Raw genomic sequence first — 27686 nt, 5'->3', positions numbered from 1 at the left:
GTTCGTTAAGGCTGCTGGAACTGTTTGCCCTTTAGTCTTGATGGACAGAAACATTGATGTTTGGAAACAATCAAGTCTTTTTTTGGTGGAAAAACACACAAATGCATGAGACCAATAGAAAAAGACAGAGGGTATTTATTTTCTTTATTTGATTTGATTACATCGGTGAGTTTTAAACGTCCTATTGCGTGTGAATGCACCGCTACGCAGGCCACTCAGCTCGGAGGTGGAGTCCAGGTGTGAGTTTTCTGCTCTCCGCCATAGCAGTGAGGGCAGCTAGCTGCTGAGAGGGAAAAAAGAGAAAACTCTGGAATTAAACCGTGAAAAGAGAAAGAGAGAGCCAGGACACTTACCTCCTGGAAGTCCGGGGCCGAGTGACTACACAAAGGAGACAAGTGACGTCAGTAAGACGAGTTGTTTATCGGATAAAAAAAAAAAAATGCTCGTTAGCCGTCATCGTCCATGCTAATGCTAGCTCTGGGTCCCGCAGGCTAACCTTCCACCTGGAAGAGCCGCTGCAGGCTTCTACATCGCTGTGCTCGGCTTTGGACCACAGAGCAACGGTGAGGACCGAGTCTCTGTAGCTGCTCTGATGCTGTTTTCTGTTGTGTCGCAGTGTGGTGGGTTTAAACCAGGGGTCACCAACACGGTGCCCGCGGGCACCAGCTAGCCGCCAAGGACCACCGGAGTAGCCCGCAGACCAAACAACACAACTCACCATTGAGCTGATCTTAAATTTGATATGCGTTTCTAATTCAATTGAATTATTTATTTTCTATACTGTCAAATGTTTATTCTCATATTGAAGTTGATTATTGACTATGATTTGTTAAAAGAGTTTGTCAGTGGCTAGTGAAAATGGGACATTTTTCTTTTGAAATGTTGTAGAAGGAATCATCTGAAAATTTAAATTGCTGAGATTAATATATTGATATTATCTGTTTCCCACCTTGTTAAGTCATTGTTGATAATTATTGTGAGAAATCATTAACGTGATCAGTGTCTTCACATAGATGAGTATCATTTATCGTTAATAATAATATATAACTAAAGGCAAACTGAGCAAATGTGTTATTTCAGAAGAGTGGATCAAACTGGTATCCCTTTGTAAGACTCAGTACCCATGAAGTAGCTCTCAGTTTCAAAAAGGTTGGTGACCCCTGATGTAAAGTAACCTGAAGGGTAGTTTTTGGTGAAGTTTCTCTCACACTAGTAGGCCTATAGTGTAGGAGTAATCAAGCACACTTCTTTTATACCTCTGCAACAAACTCATGTGTACTGTTACTTTATTTGTGCATTTTATTCTGGTTTGATATGGTTATGATATATGATACTTTGAATGTTAATGGTTTCCTACTAGGGGTGGAACGGTTCACAAAATCCACGGTTCGGTTCGGTTCACGGTTTTGTGGTCACGGTTTTCGGTTCGGTATATGTTGATCGTTAGGAAAATCAATTATGTCTTGTATAGTCAGGTTAAAACTGAAAGAATGAAGCAGTCTGACATTTGATACATCATTGTGACAGTCTTAGGTTAAACGTAGGTGAGATTCTGGCACTGCAAGACAGGAGACATTGCTAGTTCCAATATGTGCTTCATTTATTTGGCAAACAAAGTTTTGTATCGTATCATGCATTGTAAAGTATCTTTAACAAAGAAGCATAGGCTCTATCAACACTAGACTGAGGTCCCTTTGTTTGAAATTAACTCAAAAATAATGTTGACATGTATCAATTCCCTGATGGAAAACTCCGTTTTTTCCTCTTGAACTTAAAGTGCAGTGTTTGAAATACAATCAAAGAAATAAGGCTGGACGTCGAGCCAATTTAGCAATATGAGGATACTTATGCTCGTTGCTTCTCAACCATGCAAGTGGATTTTCATCCAAAGGAATGCATCCTGTGAGCCCGTATGACATGACCTCCTCCTCAGTGATCTATGACAAAGACTTGGTGGTTCCCTCCTCTGATGTAAAGAGCTCTCCAAAAAGCTCTGCCATGACAGATTTTTTCTGAGGAGGAGATGACTCTTCTGATGCCTCTTGCTCTCCAGCTGAGGATGAACTGGCCACCTGGGCTTCTCTGGGTTGAACCTGCATTATAAAATGACAAATAGTATGGTAGTTTTAAAAATATTGATAAAAACAAACACTGTCATAGCAGCAAAGACACTAAAACTATATGCTCTACTGTACAATGACAAAAGAAAAAAAATGCAAAGGCTCAAATATTCTGTTTAGTTTAAAAAAAGAGAAATGGTAATTATGATAAAATACATTCAATTTAGTACTAATTAAAGAGTTTTAAAAAACAATACCTGCTCTTCAATTTCCATGATCTCTCTGGTGACAACACTGTAGATTTTCTGAACAGAGTCTTCTTCCAAGTAGGGCAGGGACTTAAATCTTGGATCCAGGGCTGTGCTTCTGTGCAGATAATCCTGAAGATCAAGGTCCCTGTATCTGTCTTCCAGGTTTTTAGTGATGGCTGCCTTAGCATCTTTGATGGTGGAGCTGTCCTCTTCACTGGGTGTCATGGATTTTAGTATCATCTTCTGCAGAGGTATGATCATGGACACTGAAGGAGATGTTTCCGTGCTCATAAGCATTGTTACATTCTTCAGAGGTTTGAGAATCTTGGTTAGGTCCTCTGCCAGTTTCGCCTCACTGTCAGTCAAAACAGCAATTTCTTTGACATTTTTCTTAACATCCTTGTCCATCAGAGCAGAATAGATGGAAGCCTGCTGCTCCAAATAACGCTCCAGCATGTCATATGTTGTGTTCCAACGGGTTGTCATGTATTAGTTTGTGGACTGGCAATTGCAGCATCTCCTGTTTAGTTTTTAGGGCGTGGGTGGCTGTTGTGCTCCGATGGAAAAATGTCACCACTTTCCTCATCTTCCCCAGGAGCCGGGATACCTGACTTATTGAGACTGCATTCTTGGCTGCAAGATTAGCAGTATGTGCAAAGCAGCCAATTTGTGGCCCTAGTCCAGCTGTTGCATTGACTGCATTCACCATATTTTTGGCATTGTCTGTAGTAACAGGGATTGTGCTGCTGCCACTCAGCAACTTCCATTCTGTCACTGCTTCTGTCAGTGTTTCAGAGAGATGCTCGCTTGTATGGCTCTCATAAAGGGGGCGTGTCTGTAAAACGGAGCTTTTCATCTCCCATTCTGAGGTAATGTAGTGGGCAGTCACAGTCAGGAAACGTTCAGTAGCCCTGGAGGTCCATCCATCACTGGTTGGCGCTACAGAGGCTGTGTCAGACAACTCTTTAACAATTCCTTGTCGGGTCTCTTCATAAAGTGCGGGAATTACCGTGTTGCTGAAGTGTTTGTGGGAGGGGATTTTATATCGTGGCTCCAGTGCTTTAATCATAGAACAGAATCCCGCACCCTCCACTACGGAATAAGGCTGCATTATCTTTGGCTTTGAAATATCCAACTCCTTTAGTTATGCATTTCACCCTATCTGACTCGTCACCGTATGGCTGTTTAAAAAGACTCTCTCCCTCTCCTCCTTGCGCTGCCAATTGTCTCACTGGGATGATGTCTCCGCAGGTGAGCTGACATGTTGGTTGTGTTGCTGTTAGCGTAAACAACACGTGTTGCACAATGCTTGCACACCGTCGCACTTATGTCAACAACTTTGTTACCGCCGTCGTCGTAGGTCACTAAATGCAAAGTGGTCCCACACAGCAGACCTATAAAGTGCTGCTGGCGCATCTTCTAACTCTGGCTCTTTCCCACACGCCATACCCACACTATTCTCTACAACAACTGACCCAATACTCTATTTCTATCTGCTACACCCGGCTACGCTGCTTCGCTTCTTCTTGTTGTTTACTACTGGTGGTTGGCTTTAGGCGCAGTACCGCCACCTTTTGTTCTGGAGTGTATATGCTTCGCCTATGAGAAAAAGGAGCAGCACATAAACCGAACGCAACAGACGCGAATTGAACCGAGACAGTCGAACCGAACGGTTCGGACGGTTTTCATATACCGTTCCATCCCTATTACTTACCATAAGTATTATTGAAATACTGTTCACTTGAAAAGTTTAACATGTGAGTTCCTGAATGTTAATGCTCATATTTGATATAATTGAACATTGAATGTTGTACAACTAAAAACTAAAGCTTCGACGTTTGATAAGATGGAAGATTTATGTGTGAGGTTTGATGCAATATTTAGCATATTTGACATTTAAACCCTCCATCTGAGAATAGAGTGTAATAGATATGACCTTGTTTATAGGTCAGGTTTTTGAGAAGACGGGGAAAATCCAGACCAGGACAAGATTGTGGTCGAGACAGATGGTGAGCCAGGAACGTTGAGGAAGAATCACAGCGAAGGAGGTACACCCTCATACACACATACTTTTACATTACACTTCCATGAACCTTTAAAAACAGGTGCACCTGCAACAATTTTCAGTTCATAAAGGCCCCAACGGACAATATTAATTCATTTTCTGTGTGCACACTTTTTGTTTCTGGTCATTTTGGTCATTCATGTATATTTTCCTTTATTCACTGTAAAAATACAAGAGTGGTTACTCAACATTTATTTTTCATTTCATTTCCACATTTATTTATTTCTGTATTTCTGTATCATATGCAAATGAGTAAGGGTGCTCCTAACTTCAGTCTTGAGCAGGATTGGTCAATTGAGCACCTACTCGCACTTGTAGGCCTATAGTGTAGGAGTAATTAAGCACACTTCCTTGATACCTCTGAAACAAACTCATGTGTACTGTTACTTTATCCGACATGTTTGTCTGGTTTGATATGGTTATGATATATGATACTTTGAATGTTAATTGTTACTTACCATAAGTATTATTAAATACTGTCAGGGTTTTTCCTGCATAGAGAATTTGGTGGCGGCCGCCACCGCCAAATTCCTTACCGCCACCAGCTCACAGCTGGTTTTCAATCGGTAATTTCACCAAGGGTGTCCCTGGTCAGCAGTAGTTTAATTGGTAATAAATAATAATTTTTGTGCTTTTTATGGTTTTAATTGTCTGTGATCATTTTTTAATTATCCTAGGAAAGAGAAAACGGAGTTGGAAAAAGACTACAGGATTCATTTCCAGGACTCATAACTGTGCACTGTGTGGCACATCGCTTGAATCTTGTTGTGTCTGACTGCATGAAGGTGGGAGCACCATATATGCCAGAACTGTCTGAACTATCTTCTGGTTTTACCAGGCCTCCCCCAACAGGACTAACAGCCTCAAAGAAATGGAGAGGCTTTTTGAACTGCCCCAAATCAAACTACAGGTTAGCAGTATTCTGATAATTAACATATTTACTTTTTGAAAACGATGAAACTCATCCATGAATTTCATAGGAAGGGAACGCTACCAGGTGGGAGTCAAATAAGGAAGCAACAGATGTGATACGGAGGATTCTGCCTACTCTTGTTGCGGACCTCTCTCTCCAAGCCCGGACTGAACCAACAGCTCGGGGACTGTATTCCTTTGTAAAGCACGAGTTCTTTCCCCCCGCACTGTGCCTAAACAGGGTTTTTCCTGCATAGAGAATTTGGTGGCGGCCGCCACCGCCAAATTCCTTACCGCCACTAGCTCACGGCTGGTTTTCAATAGGTAATTTCACCAAGCGTTTCCCTGTCGGGATCTGTCATTTCATTCATATGTAACTGCAATTGCACGCAACCACCAGTAGTGGTGGTGGCGGCAGCGTTGTGTCGAAATTAGCACCGGCCGACATGTCAAACAAAGCATCTTTTACTGCCACATCCAGAGAGACGAAGAAGAGGAAGTTTTCACTGCAACAAACACGGATGATGTCAGATCAACAAAAAAGGGTTACTATTGTTTCTTCTGCACCCAAACACGTCCAGTTCCTTTGAAAAAGTTAATGTTTCATGCTACATAAATTCATATTACCAGTGTTAGTTAACAATATCAGTTTTGCAGGTATGGCGAAATGTAAGATCAGCAAATTTTTTACAAAACAAGTGTGAGAAGAGGAGAGACAAGACAGGTGAAGGAGTGTAGACACTGAAGACAGGGAGCTAAAATGCAATAATTTGTGTTATTGATGAGATGTGGTAAATTTGTCAGATACGTAAGCAATACAGCTCAGCCTCAGCCAGAAGCCGAAGACGAGGGTGATGAAGAGAGTGAAGCCCCACTGCAGGACAGCGAGTCAAGCCGAGGGTATTCAGGCAGTCATTGCGGTGTCAATATAAGTTGAAAATATAAATGACGTTATAATGATTTTACAGTAACTCTTTATTCTTTCCAGGTCTAAAAAACACAGAGCCAGTGGTTTTGACTCGCAATGGCTCAACACATTTACCTGGCTTAGAATGGCATGACATATTATGGTACAATCAATCAATAAATCACAACTCACCCAATATACATGAAAAATTGCCCTTTTTCTTTAAAAATGTTGAATTTGAATGGAATTCTCACATGATTATCTGGATAAATAAATATCAAGTGTTTGTGTCTTTGTTCTCACTTGTGCTCTACTTCACAACAAGTCACTGGAGGAGGTGCTTCTATGGCTTGTTTCCCCTGAACCCTCTCTACTGTATCCTGCTCTCAGCATTGCAGCTGCAATAGCCCTGACAGCACCTGTCCCGGCAGCAGATGTTAAGAGGCTATTTTCTGCACTCAAGATTGTAAGATATGATTGAGAACACCATCACAATTCATGTCTACACCAGAATAATGCAAACTTTATAATGCATGAACCTTTTTTTTTTTAAGATAAAAACACCCCTGTGCAACAGTCTTAAGGAGAGGCACCTGGATGTATGCTGTAAGGTGGCCATTGATGGTCCAAACCAGGAGGTCTTTGAGTACAAAGACTCTACAGGATGAAACCAAGGAGGGTCACATGTTCTGCCACTGGCTGTGCTTTGTGCTGCCAGGTAAATGAACTGAAAGCTAAACAAAGCACATAAAAAATAAATGAATATGCTTTAAAATACTTGTTATTTTTTTTAATTCATGTAATTACAACTCCTAAAATAGGCTGCTAGTTAAACACTTGCTTGAGCCAGTTGAATGCACGGTACATGTTTACCTGTGAGCCCCTGATCAGGTACCACCATTACCTCATTTTTAGCCAGGAAAAACCCTGAATACTGTTCACATGAACAGTTTAACATATGAGTTCTTGAATGTTTAGTGCTCACATTTGATATATTTGAACATTGAATGTTGTACAACCAAAAAGTTTTGAGGTTTGATAAGATTGAGGATTTATGTGTGAGATTTGCAATATTTAGCATATTTGACATAAACCTTTGATAATGCATCTGAGAATAGAGTTTAATAGATATGACCTTGTTTATAGGTCAGGTTTTTGAGAGGACGGGGAAAATCTGGACCAGGACGAGATTGTGGTCGTGACAGATGGAGAGCCAGGAACGTTGAGGAAGAATCACAGCAAAGGAGGTACACCCTCATACACACATACTTTTACATTACACTTCCATGAACCTTTAAAAACAGGTGCACCTGCAACAATTTTCAGTTCATGAGGGCCCCAATGGACAATATTAATTAATTTTCTGCGTGCACACTTTTTGTTTCTGGTAATTTTGGTCATTCATGTATATTTTCCGTTATTCGCTGTAAAAATACAAGAGTGGTTACTCAACATTTATTCTTCTGCCTGATTCATTATTAGTGTTCAACATATTGGCTCCTAACAAATTTAGTGTCTTCTGATTCGGACCAGGGTCTTATTACTAGTCTAACTTTTTATAATGTAATTCACTTTTATAACACTAAAACTGGTTACACCTACCCTTGAGAAAAACAACCCTCATTAGCTTCGGCTACCAGAGTAAAACACAACATAGATCTATTATAAGCGTTGCTGACCCTGTTGTCTTTAATAACAGCTGTTGTAAAGTTTAATTCTGCATTTTGATACAACTGTTGACATGTGTATGAGAATAACTATTTTTTGAATATTCAACTAAAAACCAAATGCTTCTTGTGTACACCGGCAGGCGCATGCCCAGTTTTTGTGAGTGGTCATGTGCGTTTTCAGGTGTGTTGGGTCATACACCACCAGATTATGGAAGACGAGAAATGACTTAAGTATGTATAAATAAATAAATGTGGGAATAAATAAATGTCTTAATTTTATTTCCCAATTTATTTATTTATTTTCACATTTATTTGTTTCTGTATTTCTGTGTCATATGCAAATGAGTAAGGGCGGTCCTAACCTCAGTCTTGAGCAGGATTGGTCAGAGGAGTGTGATGATCCAGTTCGACTACTTTTGCCTGTCAGTGCTGACTGTTGTGCAGTAGTTGTTGTTTGCAGTGTTGAGTCAGTTCACACTTAAAAACGAGTTAATAGTATATCTTCTTTTTTTTTAGATGATTTAGTAACAAACACACGATCATGTGTTGAGTTATTAATCCATGGTGTCTGACCATGTCTGCGTGTCGCTCTGGTCATTTTATCACTGAGTCCTGACTGTGAGCGTCTCCTCTCATGTTGTACTGAGTTACTTCATGTACTGATCAGGTCCTGACAGAATTAACTAGTGATGAGAGTTTATTAGTTAAAGTGAGAGCAGGTCAGAGTGGAGGAGGCACACACACACAGAAGATTCGCTAGGAACAGATTGCTTCTGTCTGGATCGCTTAATTGACCAATCCTGCTCAAGACTGAAGTTAGGACCACCCTTACTCATTTGCATATGGACACAGAAATATAGAAATAAAAAAAAGTGGAAATAAATAAATGTCTTAATTTTATTTCCATATTTATTTATACATATATGTATTTATACTTAAGTAATTTCTCGTCCTCCATACCAGATAGCATAACATTATCTCAGTAATTAATTATGATATGAATGTTGCCTGTTATCAAGAATAATTGATAGTCTTTACACTGTTGTTTACATTTTAACTAGTCAGATCTGATACCTGATGGCGCTCAACTGTTCCCAGTCTTTCTCTCCCCTACTTCCGCCTCCCCACTATCCCTCTCTCTTCTCTCCCCTCTTTTCTTTGCTCACCCCAACCGGTCGAGGCAGATGACCGCCCACATTGTGCCTGGTTCTGCTAGAGTTTTCTCCCTGTTAATGAGGGAGTTTTTCCTCCACAGTCTGCTCATTGTGAGAACTGTTGGGTTTCTCTATATTTAATATTATTTTAAGGTTCTTTACCTTCTACGTAAAGTTCCTTGAGATAATATATATATTATGATTTGGCGCTATACAAATAAAATTGAATTGAACATTAAATACAAAAAGAGAGAATGAAATAAACGTGTTGTTCGTTTAGTAAAAATATTTTATGTAACAATTTAAAAGTCATAACACACAGCAAAAGACATTCAAATCAACATGAGTGGCTGAGGTGTGTCCTGCAGATCACAAGCATCCACTGAGTCCTCCACCATGTAAACAGTGTTGAAAAGAAGCTGCGATGTGATTGGCTCTCCTTCCTCCTGATAGGCCTCTGCATCTCCATGTTGTATTTTAGACATTCCTCATAGGATACAATAAATTAGAAAACCTACAGTTGTGGAGAGGCAGGCTTGTGGTAAACTTAAGGAGATTTTCAAGCGTGTGGGACACACCTCAGTTATGAAGAGACCTCTTTGGCACATAACACAAATCATAAAACGTGACGTAAAACAAACTGTAAACAAAACGGTTGTCATTACAAGATGCTTTTTTTTTTTTTTTTTTACACAGACAGCATTAAAAAAATAATAATTACAAACAAAGAGAAAAAAAAAAGAGATTTGGCAAATGTGACCGTCCCCCATTCGATAACACTTGTCTCAGTCTGCAAGGCCTCCGTGCGAAACCGCGTCATGGTAAATGTTAGCTCTCTGGGCGGAGGCAAAAACTGAAAAGGGGGTGGGGGTAAGTTTTCATTTTGAAGTCTAAACTGGTATGAGTCCTGTTTGTTCTTTCGACTCTCCATTTCAACTTTTGTGTTCGTCCTCCTCTGGTGTGTGAGACAGCTCCGTGGTTCTCGAGCCAAAGTCTCTTTAGTGCAAATAGGCTGTCAGCCGCCGCCTCCTCAGAGGGTGGATGAGGGGGAGGAGAAGGTCATTTTCGTGCCGGAGGCGAGGCTGTGTTTGGTTTGGCACCTGGGACCAGTCTGGAAGGAGAGAGTCCAGCTTGAGGTTAAACTGATAGAGCAGCACAATGACTCACTGACATTGTTTTAGAGAATAAGCCTGGAAATATTCTACACTTTTCTTATGTCAACAAATCCCATGTGCAGAGCCAAAGCAACAATCAGTGTCTCCTGCTAGCAAGTCGTGTGTGTGTATCAGAGCCTGGTAGATCTCATTCCTCTCTGTTGACCACAACCCATTACAACACTGCAGCTTTATGCAAAGGGGATGTGATTCCACTGCAGCCTCAGACTCTCCACTCTGCTGGGAATCAAATCTATTATTATCCATCAGTTATCCATTATCATAAGAACAGGTATTAACAGCACAAATACCAGCGATCAGTAAGTGAGCACCAAAGACACTGATTTAAAGCCTGTTCTCCTGCTTTCCCTGCAGATTTGGACCCTTCTGTGAAAGCAGGGACGGCCTGTCCACACCTGCCATTCCCCTGTGTCCTGGCTGAGCCAATGTTAAGAAAAATCAATAAGTGGAGGTAAGTATGAATGTTTTGTCCGTGGCCAAATATAAATCAATGTATGTGATTAAGTTAGAAGTGCAAAAATGTGTAGCGGGACAGAGGAGAGGACATATTTGAATTCACACAACAAACATGGTCACAATGGGTGTTATTCTCTCCCTCACATGTTTTTGCTGATTACAGACAGTGTAAAAAATCAAGTAGCAGTTAGCCCAGCCAGCATGAAAGAACCTGACCTGAAGTCCAATATCATTTCAGGGGGGGTCGTGTTGGGTATCATCCCCACTTTATGATGAAAACTTCCTCATGAAAGCAAAAGGTGGAAACACAATCAACCGTTCAACCCATGAATATGAGGGGGCGACACCAGCCAGCGTGCCAAACTGGGCCAAACCTCGCGTCCGGACAACCAGCGCCAGTGGAGCACGTCCCAGAAAACCACACCGGTGTCACCACATACGACAAGACAAGTAAGAGATGGAAAGATATCTCTCTCTCTTACACACACCTGACTATTTCACTTTGTACTCCCATAGTCTCTCTCTCTCTCTTTTTCTCTCTCATTTCCGATATCTCTGACCCCGGAACCTCAGGACAAAAACATCATTACTATTATTAATTACAATATCTCAGTAATTAATTATGATATGAATTGTGCCTGATGATGCTCAAGTGTCCCCGGTCTTTCTCTCCCCACTATCCCTCTCTCTTCTCTCCCCTCTTTTCCACCCATTTCTCCTCTCCTCCTCCCGTTTTCTTTGCTCACCCCAACCGGTCGAGGCAGATGACCGCCCATGTTTCTCTTTATTTAATAGAACCAGGGTTCTAGAGGTTTCTCCCTGTTAATGAGGGAGTTTTTCCTCCACAGTCACCAAAGTTCAATTCAATTCAATCGTATTTATATAGCACCAATTCATAATTTACATTATCTCAAGGCACTTTACATTTAAAGGTCAAGACCTTAAAACAATATTAACGTAGTTCCCACAATGAGCAAGCACAGGCGACTGTGGAGAGGAAAAACTCCCTCATTAACAGGGAGAAACCTCTGGTAGAACCAGGCTCAATGTGGGCGGTCATCTGCCTCGACCGGTTGGGGTGAGGAAAGAAAAGTAAGGGGGGAGGAAAGGAGAGATGGGTGGAAAGCGGGGGAGAGAAGAGAGAGATGAGGTCTGGGTTTGGGAGCCAGACACTGTCCCAGCATTTAAAGTAAAACTAAAAACCTTCCTCTTTGACAAAGCCTATAGTTAGGGCTGGATCAGGTGAGTCCTGAACCATCCCTTAGTTGTGCTGCTATAGGTTTAGACTGCTGGGGGAACTCCCATCATGCACTGAGCACTTCTTCACTTCCCTCTGTCTCTCTGCCCTGTTTATTTATTTATTTATTAGTTTTAACTTCAGGTCCCTCTGGCTCTTCTCTCTATCTCGTTTCAGATAACTCCGGCACCGGGACTACAGGACCACAACGACCACCATCACCATTGTCTTCATTTATTACAAGAACTCAGCAATTCATTAATATATCTAGTCATGTTGTAGATCTATACATTGTTATTGTTATGGTTAGCCTTGATTTTGATGGTGCCAAATTGTCACTGGTCTCTCTCTCTCCACCTCATCTCTCTCTTCTCTCCCCCGCTTTCCACCCATCTCTCCTTTCCTCCCCCCTTACTTTTCTTTCCTCACCCCAACCGGTCGAGGCAGATGACCGCCCACATTGAGCCTGGTTCTGCCAGAGGTTTCTCCCTGTTAATGAGGGAGTTTTTCCTCTCCACAGTCACCTGTGCTTGCTCATTGTGGGAACTGTTGGGTTTCTCTATGTTACTATTGTTTTAAGGTCTTGACCTTTAAATGTAAAGTGCCTTGAGATAATGTAAATTATGAATTGGCGCTATATAAATAAAATTGAATTGAATTGAATTGAGAGAGAGAGAATGGGAACAATTGGGCACCATCAGTATCAGGGCTGACTATAACAATGTAGGATTATATATATTAATGAATTACTGAGTTATTGTAATTGATAGCAATGGTGATGGTAGTCGTTGTTGTCCTGCAGTCCCGGTGCCAGAGTTATCTGAAACGAGAGAGAGAGAAGAGACAGAGGGACTATGGGAGGACAAAGTGACACTTTGACATGATGACATGTTAAAATAAATAAATAAATAAACAGATGTGGAGGGGCAGAGAGACAGAGGGAAGTGATGAAGTGCTACTCATTGTGGGAACTTTTGGGTTTCTCTTTATTTAATATGATTTTAAGATCTTGCTCTTAAAGTGTGATCTAAGATCTTCTATGTAAAGTGCCTCGAGATAATGTATATTATGATTTGGCGCTATACAAATAAAATTGAATTGAATTGACACACAAAACATTGTTTGCTCATGACAAACACAAAACATTGTTTGCTCATGACAAACACAAATCATCTATTTGTTAATTTGCTGTAGAGCGAGGAAGAGAGATCCAATCACAACATACCAAACACACATCATTCAGTACAAATGGTAATACCAGATCTGAACTGGGGCACAAGAGCAAGATCTGATATTTGGATTCATTTTTTCTATGTTTATAGATAAAGTGCAATGGAAAAAAAGCACTGGTCTGCAGGTGATGAAATGAAAACTGACTGCGGATGAAGGACTGAGTCATTGGATTGCATGGTTTGTAAACTCGGATCATTTATGTGCTCACACCTGCTCTGCACAGAGAACAGCGTGAAATGGAAAGGTGAGACTATTGCGTGGCAATATTTCTCTGTAATTTTATAGTTGGGTCATAAAAAGCCCTTTCAAACAGGCCTGGAACGTCAGGGTGCGGAGAAGAAAAGACAAACAACAGCTGCTTTTTCAGCACGACTATTCTCATTAGCGGTGGAGGCAACATTCCCTCCGAGGTCACTTTAAAGTCAGCGCAATAGCAAACAAGAGTTTCTAGTAGACAGTGCCGTGTTGTCGTACAGTGTTTGTAGCTGTGAAACATTGTTCGGGACTGTGCATATACGGTAGCAATGACCTCGAGTGGGTGGAGGACACAACGCTGCCGGCTACTATAGAAATGCAGTGTATCATCTACGCGTGGGTGTGTCTTATTCCAAATGAAATGTATATCTGCAACAAAAGACGGCATTAGATTAAAAATGTTAAGTGCTGAGTCGAGACGAACATCAGGAGTTTTTCGGAACGACCACACTTATACACATGAAACTCTGCAGTAAACCACTTTTTACCAAATTTAAGTATGAATTATTAACTTGTTTAACTTATTAACTTAACTGTGTTTGTTGGCTGTACAACCAACACTTACCCGTCCCAGCTGAACTATCAAAATGTGAGGGAAAACCAGGACCATGTGGCACATCTCTTTTAAATCTTTCCTAATGGCATTAATTGCTCTTAAATATGATCCACATAAGCTGCAGAAAATGGATTGGGGGTTAAAGACAACAAGACTCGTAGTAGTGACAGTGTTTACTGCAGGTCTCATAGTGTTGATTGAGATGCCACAAAAAGTGTGCGCAGCCTACTTGTTAAAGTGTGAAAAGCTCCTCTGTCTGTCTTCCTGCAGTGGCGTCAGCGATGCGGTACCTGCCGGGGTGTTTGGTGTCGCCTGGCCTCAGCTCTGCTGCTGGACAGTAACATTTCATCCACCTGCAGGCTCTGAATCTGAGTTATTATCACTCCTTCTATCTCTGCTGTGCTGACCTCAGTGTTTGCCTGCAGCAAGCGACAAGACCTGGTCACCAAATATACAGTCTCCTCCATGTGAGCTGACTGACTGAGATTGTATCTCGAGCCTGGACTGAGAAGAAAGTTTTTCAAGATCATGCTCAGGCCAAAATCATTTTTTAAATAATTTTTAGAATATCTTTTGGAGGGTGTATTTTAGGGTGCCTTTTTTGACTGAGTAGTGAGAGAACAGGAAATGAGGAGAGAGAAAGGTGAGAAATGACCAGACAGCCATCCTCACCCTGACTGTAAGCTACTCAATGAGGGGCTCATTTTGGATCCAAAATACCAGAGACCAGAATCAGCTAATCACTCCTATGTATTCAATTGGCAAAACACATATTACTCTAGCTGCTCTAGCTGCTCTAGCTGCTTCCACTGCAAGCCACTTTACAACTCGCCCCCACCCCAGCACCTCCTTTTAATACTGCATTCGTCCTTTAACCTTAAGGGCAGTGATTTGATTTTACTCTTCCCCATCTGTATGCCTAAGTGTCCTTTGGCAAGATGCTGAGCTCCAAATTTCCCCTCATACAGTAGATGCACTGTATGTGTGAATGGCAATAAACTGTACTTTAAAACTGCTATGCAGGGTCATCAAGACTAGAAGAGCGCTATATAAATACAGACAATAAATCTTGTGGCAAATTAAAAAGTAAAACATAATTGCTATCTCAGCGGCTGCCTTCATACAAGGTGCGTGGTAAATAGGGAACAACCCAACTGATCAAAGTGTCAAAAGTACCGCCTGAGCCTGAAGAGATGAGTGGACACTGGATTTTAAATAATCAAACACAGAGGTCGCATTTTTCTGTCTGAGTCCGTCCACGCTGGAGAGTAAACTAAGCGAGCCTGACCAGAACAGAAAGTTTCTACGTTTCTTTTTTTTACTGTATCACCCCCACTCTATTATGCAAACTTTGTTGTGATAACAAAAAGTGGAAACCCAATCATCCTGTTCCACCACTTGAAAAAACATCATGTCCCTAAATATGAGGAGGCAACACCAGCCAACGTGCTACAACCAGCGCCAGGAGCACGTCCCAAAACCACACAACGTAGAAACCTCAGAGAGCCACGTGTGAGGGATCAAAGTCTGTCAGATTTAATCTAATGAACTCACTCTATGTGATATCAGTGACCACCACAAGTGCACTTGCAATTTGAGTGGGAGAAGTAATGATAACACAAGACTCTTACTTCACCACAGTTTGTCAGTGCTGTGTGATTACCCACCTGAGAGCTTGGAGAGGGGGTATGGCTGAGACTTTGCCCACAGGTTTGGGCATCATGACCAGCAGGCGTGGAGAGGGTTTGGAGACAGCAGTCAGGCCTGGCCTCACTGTGGGGGAGGATCCTCTGGCTGGACTGAGGGGGAGAGGCCTCTGAGGAGGGAAGGGGGACGATCTGGGCTGCAGCTCAGACACCAACTAAAAAAAAAGCAGAACAGAGAGATTGATTATTGACAATTGGGTTATTGATCTTTTCAAATGCAAACTAACAGCCAGGTTAATGTCAAATTAGCCTTGATAAACAACTATACACTGCCAAGAATTTTGCAAACTGTACTTAAAGCTCAAGTTATCCTGGAAAGCTTAGGCTACACTTTGAAAAAATGCAATTGATTCATCCCACCCCCTTGTCAAAGCTACGCCCCCAAAACAGATGAACGTGCACTGACTGGCAACCGCTAGAAGACGACTTTTCTGTTACTCGCTAACTTCTTGCTATCGTCTCTGCTTCTGTGTTGGGGCTGTGACTGAGTGGCAGTCTTTCCATTCTAATTGGTTGTGTCATGCGAGGGCCAAATACAAAGTCTTTTCAGACAACATTTATTAATGGCTATTAGGGCGTGCAGGAGAATAAAAAAATGTTTTAGAAACAACTTACCAACCCTACTTTTAGGTGTCTGAAATATATAATATAAGGAGAAAAAAAAGACAAAAGTTTTCATGAAGGAGAAAAAGGACATCTTTGCATGGGGGGATCACTGCCAACATGGAAGACAAAACTAAATCCCTGGGACGCAGCAGGAAGGAGAGCTGTCAGCCTGGAATGACTCCAGGATGAATCTGCTCAATGAGCTGATAAGAGGATCTCGTGTCCCACCTCACCCAGGTAGTGGATGAAAATTGACCAGAGATCACATCACAGTCAACTCATGAGATACTGTGCATTGGACACAAACATGAAAAAGGCATTCAAATGTGAAGACCTTTCACACTTCACTCTGATGAGTCATTTCACAGGATTAATCAATAAGAAAGCAAACAGATAAAATATATATTCATCCTGCAGATTTATGGGTTTTTTTTCCTCAGAAGAAATCTCTGTGATTCATCTAAGAAGCACCGTGACACAGAGTCCAACAGTTTCCTCATTAGCTCCGTGTATTTGGCAATTACATTTACAAATCATGCATTTAGCTGCAATCAAAGGGAAGTTCTCTTAAAGCCTGACACTGTGAGATAAATACACCTGTCCACCACCTCCCTCTGTAAACAGGAAGTTTTATGTTGCCATGGATTCAGTATGTGTGCTCTTTTAGCTTATATTCCTTTACATTCAGGCGAATAGGCTTCATTTAAGGACCAACAAAATGAGCTTTTGGCTGTGTGTGTTCGCAGTGTGTCCCTAGACGTGCAGAGAGCTGTCTCTGGATTACTGAAGGAAACCTACACACATGATGATTCACACAGCGTCTCATCACACTCCTTGACTTTAAGGTTCTTATGCTTCCTTTTGAAGCACTTCATGGTATTGAACCATGGTCTTGTTCAGGTCTTTCCAAAGTGTTGGACTAAAACTTTTGGTGAGTCAGCCTTAAGCTTTTATGCTCCAATCAAACTGAACTACTTTTACTTGTCGTTACTCTATTTTAATACGTATTTTTCCCATTGCCTTAAAAACCACCTGTGCCCTGAATGTGTAATTTAAAACTCATTTTAAGATGAAAGTGGAAGTTGAACATGTTTTCTGTTTTCAGGAGATTTCATTGTTTGTAATACAAAAAAGGAAATGAAAATCAAACAATGTTTTAAAAAGTTTTCTCATCCGTTATGCTGTTTATTTCTATTTTGACTTTTCGTATTTGAAAGTAAAAAAGCTACATAATATATCCCTACACTGTCCCTCTCTCACTGTGAAAAGTCTTGATGATGCTTCACTTTAGTTTTTATATTATGTGTGTAGTTTAAATTGAATTACACATGATTACAGTTCACAACAGGGTCAGAAAGGGGCTTACCATTGGAGATCGTGTTGGGTTGAGGGGCAGAGGTTTCTTGGGCGGGCTGAGCCTCTGTGGGGTCTGGGGGGACTTGGGTGGGGCAGCTGGGGGCTTGCCAGCTGGAAGTGGTGGGCGAACCGCCTTGAGGTGCCGGGGACCGCCCTGGGGAGACGGGGTGGGTCTGAGAGGTCGCACAATGTTGACTGGCTGAGTGCCATTGGGCACTAGGCCTGGTCTGAGAGGCAGGACCTCTTTGCTGGTGTGAGGAAGCTGAGACAAAAACAAACACAACAAAGAAACTTAAGACCAGTTTCCAACCCAGTGTCAACAAGCCAACATTTAATTTACAGACTGCCTCAGCAGCATTCTCCGATTACCTACGTGTCACTTTATCCATTAAAAACAATTCTTCAACACAATGAATATTGGCCTTGTGCCTGTTACTATCCCATATTAACTCATGGCGACAATAAAATTAGAAATTAGATTAGATAAGACACAGCAGCATATAGTCAGAATGAGGTAGACATGAGAATAAAAAAGGAAATGGGATAAAAATAAGAAATTAAATAAAAATACTGAGAATATGTACAAAATTCCAAACTTTCATCCAGAAATATTGTTTGTAGAGAAATGTACCTAATCAAAGTGCAGATTATTGTGCTAGGATGTTACTGTATTTGTGCTTTAGTATAAGGTAACATTAGGAATAGAGGTATAAATTCACCACTGTATAAGAAAAAGCAGTATATTATATATAGTATAACTATAAAGATGTAATATTTGTGGAGCAATGTCTGAGAAATATATGGGATTGGTCCTTAATGTGAAAAAACTAGCCAAGGACTACATATCAATCTATTATAAATAGTGAGTGGATTATTTAGCATTAATCAACGTCAGCCTTTACAGTCAATGTAAAGAACATTGAGATACATTTTGTGTATGAAAGATTGTTTTTGAGCCACATTCATTATAATTACTCTTCACTTCACAGAAAGACTCAGTGCTCCTCATCCCCTCTGCCCTTCTGTCCCTGTCGCTCTTCTTTTTGCCTGTTTTCCTGCATCTTTTGTATCTCTTTCATTGCCAATGACAAATGTGTCCTAAAGCCACACGCTTCGAACCCATCCAATTAAATAGATGCTATAGAAACAAGCAAATAACAACATGATGAAAAGGTGCTGAAGGCACAGCGGAGCAGGGCAGATGAGGAGGTGTGGGAGGAGGCACGTAACAAGCTGCTGTCAAAATAAGTCATTTGAAGGTTAAACTCATGTATGGCCCATTATTCACAAAAACACAGCAACAGTAAGAGTCACCCCCATTTGCTTCCTTGTTTTTCCTGTTTTACAGACTTTCCACTTACCCCCTTGTGGCTGCTCGCCTTGTTGATTGGTCCGACCACCTTCAGGTGAAAGGCAGGATTCAGATGGCCGTTCTTCCCTTTCTCCACTGACGCCTCCGCCCTGAGCAGAGAAATGAGGACAGGTTGAAAATAAACCAGAGCCTGACACTCGAACGCTGTCCTGCGTCATCACTCTTTTCAATCTGGCATTGATTTTTTTTTTTTTTTTTTTTTAGCCCCAGGTGGGAAAAGAGAAAGAGGAGAAGTCAACATGAAGTTTCTCATGCAGGATGATGTGAGAGGAAACAAGGAGGTGAAGGAGAAACCTAAATGTTTCAGGCCGGTGTATGGGGAGCTGCTTTCTGATGAGGCTGTCAGGTGGAGCTGAGTGGACTGGGTGGACCTCAAGAGCTTTTACACACACACATGCACATTTAAGCATTGAGTGGTAAACTGTGCATAAAAAAGATATTTAATCCTAGTAAGTGGAATTGATAATAATTCTTCATCTCTGATGAGAGATCTATTTGTCAAGAAAAGAGTTGTAGTCATTATCTGGTAGCTAAGGATTTATACTATAGAGGCACAGCAAAACAAGAAAATAAAAGCAGTTACATTGCTTTGACAGCAAAATCAAGTAGCCTGCTTTCAGCAACATGTTTCACTCCCAGAGACACAGCACAGAAGTACTGGGTGGTTCAACACGTTCTGGTTGGTGCTCCCACCTTATCCCAGTCTTAATGCTAAGCCAGGCTAAATACAATATGCAATTTTTACCTTCAAATAGCAGGTTCAACATTAGTTTAGTGAAACACTGAGTTGGAATATGAATACCCATCCCTCACACTGAATGTTAGTTCTTGCTCTATGTAACTTTAGTAAGTAATAGTGAGCTTCCTTCAGCAAAAAGTGTGCAAGTGACGTTAAATGGTAAACAGAAAAGACTAGTGAGTCATTAAATCCAGCTTTTATCTCCAATATCCAGTAAACTTTAGAATATCAAGAATTCCAAACACAGTTTGGTGGATTTGGTACAGCGGCAGCTCCTCTGGTTCAGGAAGCTAGGGATCATGGGCAATATCCACCATTCAGCTATGTGTTGACACATTGACAGTTTTTCCGTGTTGTTTCTCAACATGAAAACCGCTTAATAGCTCGGTAAAAGTTATAAAGTTATACTTTAACACTTAGACATGAGAGAGAGATCCATCTGGACAAACAAAGGAAGGAAACAAGTTTTTGTTGTCATTTTTGCTGATGTGTGTTCTCAGAAGGAGACAGGCGTGTAAGGGAGAACATCTGCAGACAGGCTGGTACCAGTGTGCACAGCTTGTTCATTTCCAGTGGTTTGCATTACACTCCTCACGCTGATGATTTATATTTTGTAGGGTAGACTGCTGGAGTGGAGTCATGTTTGTGTCCGATATTCACCCTGAACCACCTCCTGAGAAAAGGTGGGTGGCAGTTAAGCATCTAAACGCTCCACTGTGTTCACCAGCTGGTCTCCAACTGTGATGGTGCACAGGGGCTTCATCAGAGCTTTTCCACTGAAAACAGCAGCCTGCTCCTGCAGAAAAAGAGGCCGATCGGAGCACTGAAGCTGAGCCACCAGGAGACGTTGCATGAAAGACCCAATCCAGTGAGCAGCTAAAGCTCTGCAGATTTTCAAATGGTGATGATTTCACAACACTCTGAAGACACACACAGGACACTCTCTGAAGAAAGTCAAAAACAGCACTGACCTATTATGATATTCCAAAAAACCAACCTCCAAGACATGAAATATATATATATATATATATATGTGTATATATATATATATATATATATATATATATATATATATGTATTCTCCAAGATACTGTATTGAGGCAGAGTGAGTCAGAGGCAGCTGCAGGGTCAGACAGCATTATCAACACTATTCTACTGCCCTCTGATTGCAAGTGGCAAATTCACAGCTCAGAGAATCTTAAAACGTTTTTAACATAGTTAGCACACATTAGCTCAAAGCACAACTTTTTATGTGAACATCGCCTTTCCCTGAATTTATGAGCCCTCTTCAAAAATATGGCAGTTGATGATCTGAATAGAAAAAAAGGAATGTGCCACCTAATTGTTCCTACTGAAAAGTCAAACATACAAAATCGGACTAACACCAAACTGAGACTCTGCAGGGGCGATTTTCACGAACTGCTCAAAATTCTTTCGAGCTCATTTTACAAACACCTAAATAAAGTGAGCAGCCCCCTCAGCCAGCTGATCCTGGGACTCTTATAAACACACACCGAGCCCCCAGACCAAACTCTAGCAGAAACAGCAGGAGTTGGAAACTGAGTTATGCTTTCTAACTACCTGCCAACTATACCAAGACATATACAAACACTGTCCATAGGTTACAACCAACGAGGAAAAGACTCTGACAACATGGCTGGCAATTAACAACCTCCGAATCTGCAGGGTGAAACCCATTGACGTGCAAACTCAGCAGCAACCACCATGAAAACTGTCAAATCACCTATTTACAGCACTGACCATTTGCACTGCTGATCACACTACATTTACTTGTATTCTTAGGGATTATTGGATGGATGGTTATTTATTTTTCAACTGTAAGTCAGTTTTGTGTTTTATTTTAAGTTATTTTTTACTTATCCACAGCAGTAAATTCAACGTTTCCACTTTTTGGTTGGTTTTATTTCACACTTTCTTGGTAAATGTGTTTCTATGTTAGCCTAATTATCAGTGATAATTCTCTGTTGGGCAACACCTCAGCTACTTTAGCTATTTGATCCCATATTGATATAAAGATACTGATAACTGCAGCTTTTAACTTTCAGTCTGTAAAGTGTACAGCATGTTACACCGTCCATATATTTGCAGAAAACTACAGAGCTGAATCAACTCAACCTAAATATAAGAGGCTCTACAAAGAAAGGATTTACTAGTGCCATGGATTGAATTACAACTGAGAGCCACACTATACAAACTTATAGTGTATATGTGCCGTATATACTGCAGGCTCTTAGCTGATTAGAAGGCTTCCTATGCAAACTGGATGTACACTATGTGCTGGGAAAGGCCTTTAATCAGCCCGAGCCACTGTTGAACTGTGAGTGAACTCAAAGTATTGGCCATGGAACAAAACCAATAAAGCAGAGGGGTTTTTGTTGCAGTCGTTGCTGTTAAGAGTCATTTTAATCATCATAGCTGCTCACTTTTCCATATCGTTCATTCACGCGGTTGTCCCCCTCAGGTAGCAGTCACCATAAAATCCCGCAGAGGCCCAATATCACCAGTGTTTAGACTCTTCTCTGTCTTCATTCGGAAGGTCAGGGTCTTTAAAACGCTGCTGTAATGTTGGATTGTCTCCAGACACATTTCTTTTCTGTAAATCACTGTGGACGACTTGAGTATTTTCAGTGGCACTAACTCAGCCGGTGTTATGACGAGGCTGTCTCTGCAGCTGAGGTATATGGCAGCGCTCATAAAGGAAGCTCGGGGGGTTTATGAGGACATGGATTTTGTTTGGTTGTGACGGAGGTGACCTGCAGAACGCCACCATTTACGCTGATGTGAAGATGGAAAGCTGTGGCGTAGACATCGATCCGCTGAGGGACACGCCAATGTGCACTTCCTTCTTTCCTTCCCGTTATTCAACACTTCCTACCCTCCTCCCTTTACTTCCTCTGTGATTTAAAATGAAATGACCTGTTTTGTTAATTCATCCTGCCATATTTTCACTTCTTCCTTCTATCTACCCCTGTTTTTTTGTTCCTTTCTTCATTCTAACCAGGATTCATTACCTTAAGTAATAATGAAAAAGGTGAACAGTGTATATTTCAATTATATGCATTTTTCTGTAAGGTCATGTCGTCTATTGGTCTGTTAAATATCAATACATTGAGAAAACCTCCTACATCTATTTACAAGTGCAAAAGTGGATGTCTTAAAATTGCTTGTTTTCTCTGACAAAACATTTCTTTCTTCCGTGTGTAATTTATTTCTCCGTCTGACTGGCTCGGTCTCATGCCCACCCAAGTGTTGCATTGGCCTGACAGTATGTCAAGGACAAAATAAAACTAATATAACATGGGCCTCGTGGGTCAGACTCTGGGCTTAGATTTTAATGAGACAAATGTAAAATCCAACGGTGACATAATACAAATAAACAACTGTGTGTTTATATGTTATGAATAGACTGACAGGCTGACGAGCAGAGGGGCAGACAGTCAGACAGGGAGAAAGAAAGACTCAGACAGATGGACAGACAGACAGACAGACAGACAGGACATGGCACCGTACTTGTTGCTCTTATTCTTCTCTCTCTGGGAAAGCCACTTGTGGTAGTAGGACGTCTTGATCCTGTAGCAGTAGAAGAGCAGCAGCACTGCAGGCAGGATTACGAGGAAGGCAAACAGGAGCCCCACCACCAGCCCAACCTGACCTGTACACGCAAACACACAGTACATCATCATCAGTCACACATCATTCATCATTGTATTAGTGATATGGTGTTTACCGTCCGTCAAGCATCCTATTCATAAATCAGTCTTTATGTTGTCATCTAATCTGAGCCCATCAACCACTGTCAGGTCTCCCCCTCAGCTGTTGTCACAGGCAGAGGAAGACGAGCGGCGACAGGAAGCAACGGCTGCTGTTTTGCTCCAATGAGAACGATTCATCTTAATGTTTGCGATTCCACTGTTGCCGTTCCTGTGTTGTTTTCCTTCATCTGGCACCAAATGGAGCAATGCGTTGGTCTGATCAGCAACAATCCCCGTCCGTATCAAGCACCTACCATTCCAGCCCAGCTTCACGTTGTGTTTTCTTTTTGCTGCTGTCTGCTGCCAGTTTGACTTTGTGTATTGTGTGTCGTTTGTCTGTGATTGCCTGACATACTGTTGTGTTTTTTGATCTGTTGATGAGTTTCAATGTGTTTGCTGCGGCTGTGGTTCGGCAGGAAGAAAGGGTTGTCCACTAAACAGAAGGCTGGTGGTTTGACCTCCGGCTCCACCTGTCTGTAAGTGTCCGAATGCAAGACACTGAACCCCAAACTGCCTCTGATTGCTGTGCCAACACTGTATAATTAGTATGATTGAAAAAAGCCCAGCGTATAAAAGCACTGCATACTCTCTGCAGTCTCTCTCCATCTCTCTCTGCTATCTCTATCTCATCACATATTAGCCACCACTAAAATGTGATGTAAAGAGTCATTCTACAAATTTGAAAACAGACAATCTGAAATATAATTCCACATATTAACCTATTTTCATTGTGTGTGTGTGTGTGTGTGTGCGTGTGCACAAACTCACTGTCATACTGGATAGGTCCACTGTCCACACTGCCGCCAAGTCCTGGCTTCTCACAGAAGGGTGGTGCCCAGCCTCGGTTACAATGGCAGTTCCCATTGCTGTTACACACCTGCGTGCACACACACACACACACACACACACACACACACACACAAAGGAACACAGGAACAAGGCATGAGTAAATGTGATTTGCTGTTCAGTCTCGGTATAATCTCATGTTCATGTGCCTGGAGGTGTACCAGTCAAATTAGAAGCACTAATGTCTTGTTTACTCCACTCTGCCACTGCATGTGTTTTAATGAGATTTTCTTTTTTCACCTCATAACAGGAACCGACTGCAAAACACAGAGATTATCTGCATTGATAGCTCCACTTAGTAAAGGTGTTTCCATTATGTGATGTAAAATACACTTTTGTACTTTGTTTCTTATTGTGTGAGTGATGCCATTTATCTTCCGACTGGAGGGTGTGCTTCCTTTGTCGTGCTTTGTGAGCTCCCACGACTTCCTCTCGGGCAAACTGCCCTGACCCCAGCCCTGAACCATCAGAGGGCCCCAGGTTCGTGGTGTGGCATGCCTACATGTTTGGCCAAGGAGGTTACGTTTTCACCCGTCTTTTTGTTGGTTGCTTATAAGCAAGATTACAAAAGAAATGACTGGACACTTTCCCATGAAACTTGGTGGAGGGAGGTGGTATGGGTCAGGGAAGAATTCTTCTTTAATATATTCTTTAACACCTTTGTTGATTTCTCAGAGAACAGTTGATGAATCTTGATGAAAAAATTAGGCATGTTTAGGGGACTGATATTAATGAGCATGCATGATTAAATTAAATATCTGAATCTAGTGAATCTGAATGTGGGATTCAGAAGGAGACTGTTGGACCATTCTACTTGCAAATGTGCCACTAAAGCCTGATACAAATGTGACATTAAATATGTCTTATACCTTTATCCTTTCAGTTGACATTATATGATCATATAGTGCATATATCAACAATCTGAAATCTTGAAACAAACCAATATGGTCAAATATAATAAATGAATTTTTTGCAGCACGGGCAGACAAACAAAGTGAACTTCAGGTACAGTAACTTCTGATTGGTGTTGGTGTTTATTTTGTGCAAAGCAAGTGCGGATCAGTATGAGTGTGTGGAGAGAGGAAAGTATTAACCGACTTAACTGACATGACCAAGATTAAGTCGATGAGAGGTTATAAATCTCGGTTTCGATAGATTTTCTATTAGTTACCCAGCCCTACCATCAACTGGGCTCAGACTATAGAAAGATAATGCAGAGCACCATATCCAAAATCACCCCCTCTCCCACTTCACCCACAGCAATTTCCTCTTTTCACCTTCAAATAGCATAAAACTCTGCCGGTGGATTTACAAGTGCAAAAGAGCTGTTAGAAGCATCTCAAATCAATTCACCTAAATAGTTTATGATTGAAAAGTCAAAGATCAAGACCTGTACACACAACAACTTTGAAGTAGACGTTACGCAGAATACTAACGACTCTGAATACTAACGTACGGTGAATGTGGAAGATCAAACTTGTGTTACAAACACTGCTGATGTGGGTGGAGGCTGAAGACAGTAGTGCTGAGATAAACTAGAAACTGTCTGAAGCTCAAACCAATTCTTTTTTTTTTTCCTCCAGGGACTATGGTGCAGTTTTTAACAATAAAACGTTCTGAATTCAGAACCACTCTCAGTCAATGACCTTTTCTCCATGGCAAGGGTGGCTGAGGCTCATGGGTATTGTAGTACGTATATAAATGCAGCCCTCATGCCAAGCTACAGACAAAAGTTGTTCATCACAACAAATAACACACATCATTTTTGTGCTGAGACTATGGAAAAAAAAAACAGACCTCCGAATAACGAGCAGTAACAGGCCTCCTTTGGGACTTGGTTCAAGAAGTGAATTTTCCCCTTCACTTCACTATATTTGGCAGTAAATTACATTTAAGAGTTTTTAATTGACTTGTCTTTAACTTGAACTTTTAACCAGAGATTAGCTTTTAAACTTGATTAATATCTCCAGACATCTTGTGTAATTCACCACCTCTAAACGGAGGAGAAAATACCGCCATGCTCCAATTACATAGAGATGTAATTATCCTTTCAGTGATTAACATGCCTATATACCCTATTAGAACTCAGTCGACATGAAGGACGCTCCTTTATTTCAGATTCAGGTTCAGATTCGTATGCTGATTTTGAAGGGCTTATTTAAAAGGCATTTCCACATTATATAAAGATAAAAAAGCAGCATGAAATCAAAAGCCATGACCTGGATTTAAACACACAATCAGTGATATATAACACATCCTTCTGCCGACAAAGTCTCCAGGTGCTCTATTGTGTTTTAAGCTTCTATAATAAAAATTCAGCTGTATTCCTTTTTGAAAAGATGTGGACGAGCCGTACTCTCAGAAGTGAGCGACGTTCATTATTCCTTTTATTTGCATGAACATACAATCACTCCAACTGCCTGAGGATCAGTAAACGAATTAATCAAATAATAATGCTAAGTAATAAAAATACAAAAAACACACCCACGACAGGAGGAGACCCTAAGCTGGGAGGAAGGGAAAGCTGTCTGTTTAGAATAATCCTGACTTAAAGCCATTCCCATTATCCATCTACTGTGACAGAGAGAGGAGGGAACAAAAAGGGACAAACACCATGAAACAACAAAGTAAAGAGAGGGGATTAAAGGAGGAGAGGATATATCTGGGGGTTTTCTTCTCGCTCATAATATTTCAAATCCTTATCATATCCACTGTGTGGCGAGTGGTGAGTCAATTGCTCATGCAGTCGATGGGGCAACAGACGGTCTTTACAGGTGCTCCTTTTCATTCGGGGCAGGGTTCACTTTAAACCCCCTGGTCCACGTCGACTCACATTGTTCGCCTGAAACCGGCCTTTAGTAAAAACTTTTTTAAAGTGTCTTTACATTGTAGCCGCACTAAAATGTGCAACAGCAAAAATATCAATGTAACAACAAACATTTCTAACTGTGACTGTCAGGTTTTTATGGGGGGGGGGGGGGGTCGTCACAGAACCACCACCTCACGGTTGTTTACCTTCTCCGAGTCGAGTTGCAGGAAGTCTCCCCTTGTGGTCAGGAGTTCTGGTGTTGGGTAACAGCCAGAAGAGTGAGCAAAAACAGACGGTGAATTCTTGACTTATGGCCAAAAACTAATTCTTAACAATTCCTCCTCGAGTCCAAGGAGAGTTAATTTGCTAAATTCAAAGACAATTTCTCCAGGCATTCCTAAGATACAGCACTTACCAGACTAGAACAGGCCTGAGGTCACAGTGACCTTAACTTTTGACCGTCTCGAGTCGAAGTGAACATTTGAGTCTTATTTGAAGAAATTCACTCAAGGTGTTCGTATGACCCAGCGGATAGATGATGGATGGAC

At 41.3% G+C, this 27686-nt stretch overlaps 1 protein-coding gene and 1 long non-coding RNA gene across 28 annotated transcripts in view; one reads left to right on the top strand and one right to left on the bottom strand.

Annotated features, from left to right (window-relative positions):
- Window positions 1–23218, top strand: LOC109637675 (uncharacterized). 27 transcript variants are annotated; one of them, XR_011239882.1, is made up of 16 exons: window positions 13–404; window positions 491–563; window positions 4259–4359; window positions 5054–5286; window positions 5357–5478; window positions 5770–5833; window positions 6093–6358; window positions 6521–6661; window positions 6750–6913; window positions 7342–7442; window positions 10549–10645; window positions 10889–11100; window positions 13210–13364; window positions 16990–17174; window positions 18948–19082; window positions 19176–23218. It is a non-coding gene; the product is annotated as an uncharacterized lncRNA (long non-coding RNA). The 27 variants fall into 27 exon arrangements; XR_011239883.1 differs by having other exon boundaries at window positions 15–404; window positions 5357–5612; window positions 6277–6358; window positions 19176–23217; XR_011239877.1 differs by having other exon boundaries at window positions 16–404; window positions 5357–5833; window positions 6093–6188; window positions 6277–6358; window positions 19176–23216.
- The window catches only part of adam19a (ADAM metallopeptidase domain 19a), a 195635-nt gene continuing 177239 nt past the window's right edge, over window positions 9291–27686 (bottom strand). Inside the window, exons 18-23 of the mRNA XM_020100203.2 lie at window positions 24252–24360; window positions 23242–23383; window positions 18961–19060; window positions 17610–17861; window positions 15599–15792; window positions 9291–10130 (exon numbers count right to left, since the gene is read on the bottom strand). Coding sequence (XP_019955762.1) covers window positions 10079–10130; window positions 15599–15792; window positions 17610–17861; window positions 18961–19060; window positions 23242–23383; window positions 24252–24360 — 849 coding nt within the window. The 3' untranslated portion in view covers window positions 9291–10078. The remainder of the gene's footprint in view (window positions 10131–15598; window positions 15793–17609; window positions 17862–18960; window positions 19061–23241; window positions 23384–24251; window positions 24361–27686) is intronic.

Source organism: Paralichthys olivaceus, chromosome 22, assembly GCF_024713975.1.
Source record: "Paralichthys olivaceus isolate ysfri-2021 chromosome 22, ASM2471397v2, whole genome shotgun sequence".
Taxonomy (NCBI): domain Eukaryota; kingdom Metazoa; phylum Chordata; class Actinopteri; order Pleuronectiformes; family Paralichthyidae; genus Paralichthys; species Paralichthys olivaceus.
This window is presented reverse-complemented; position numbering and strand designations above follow the sequence as displayed.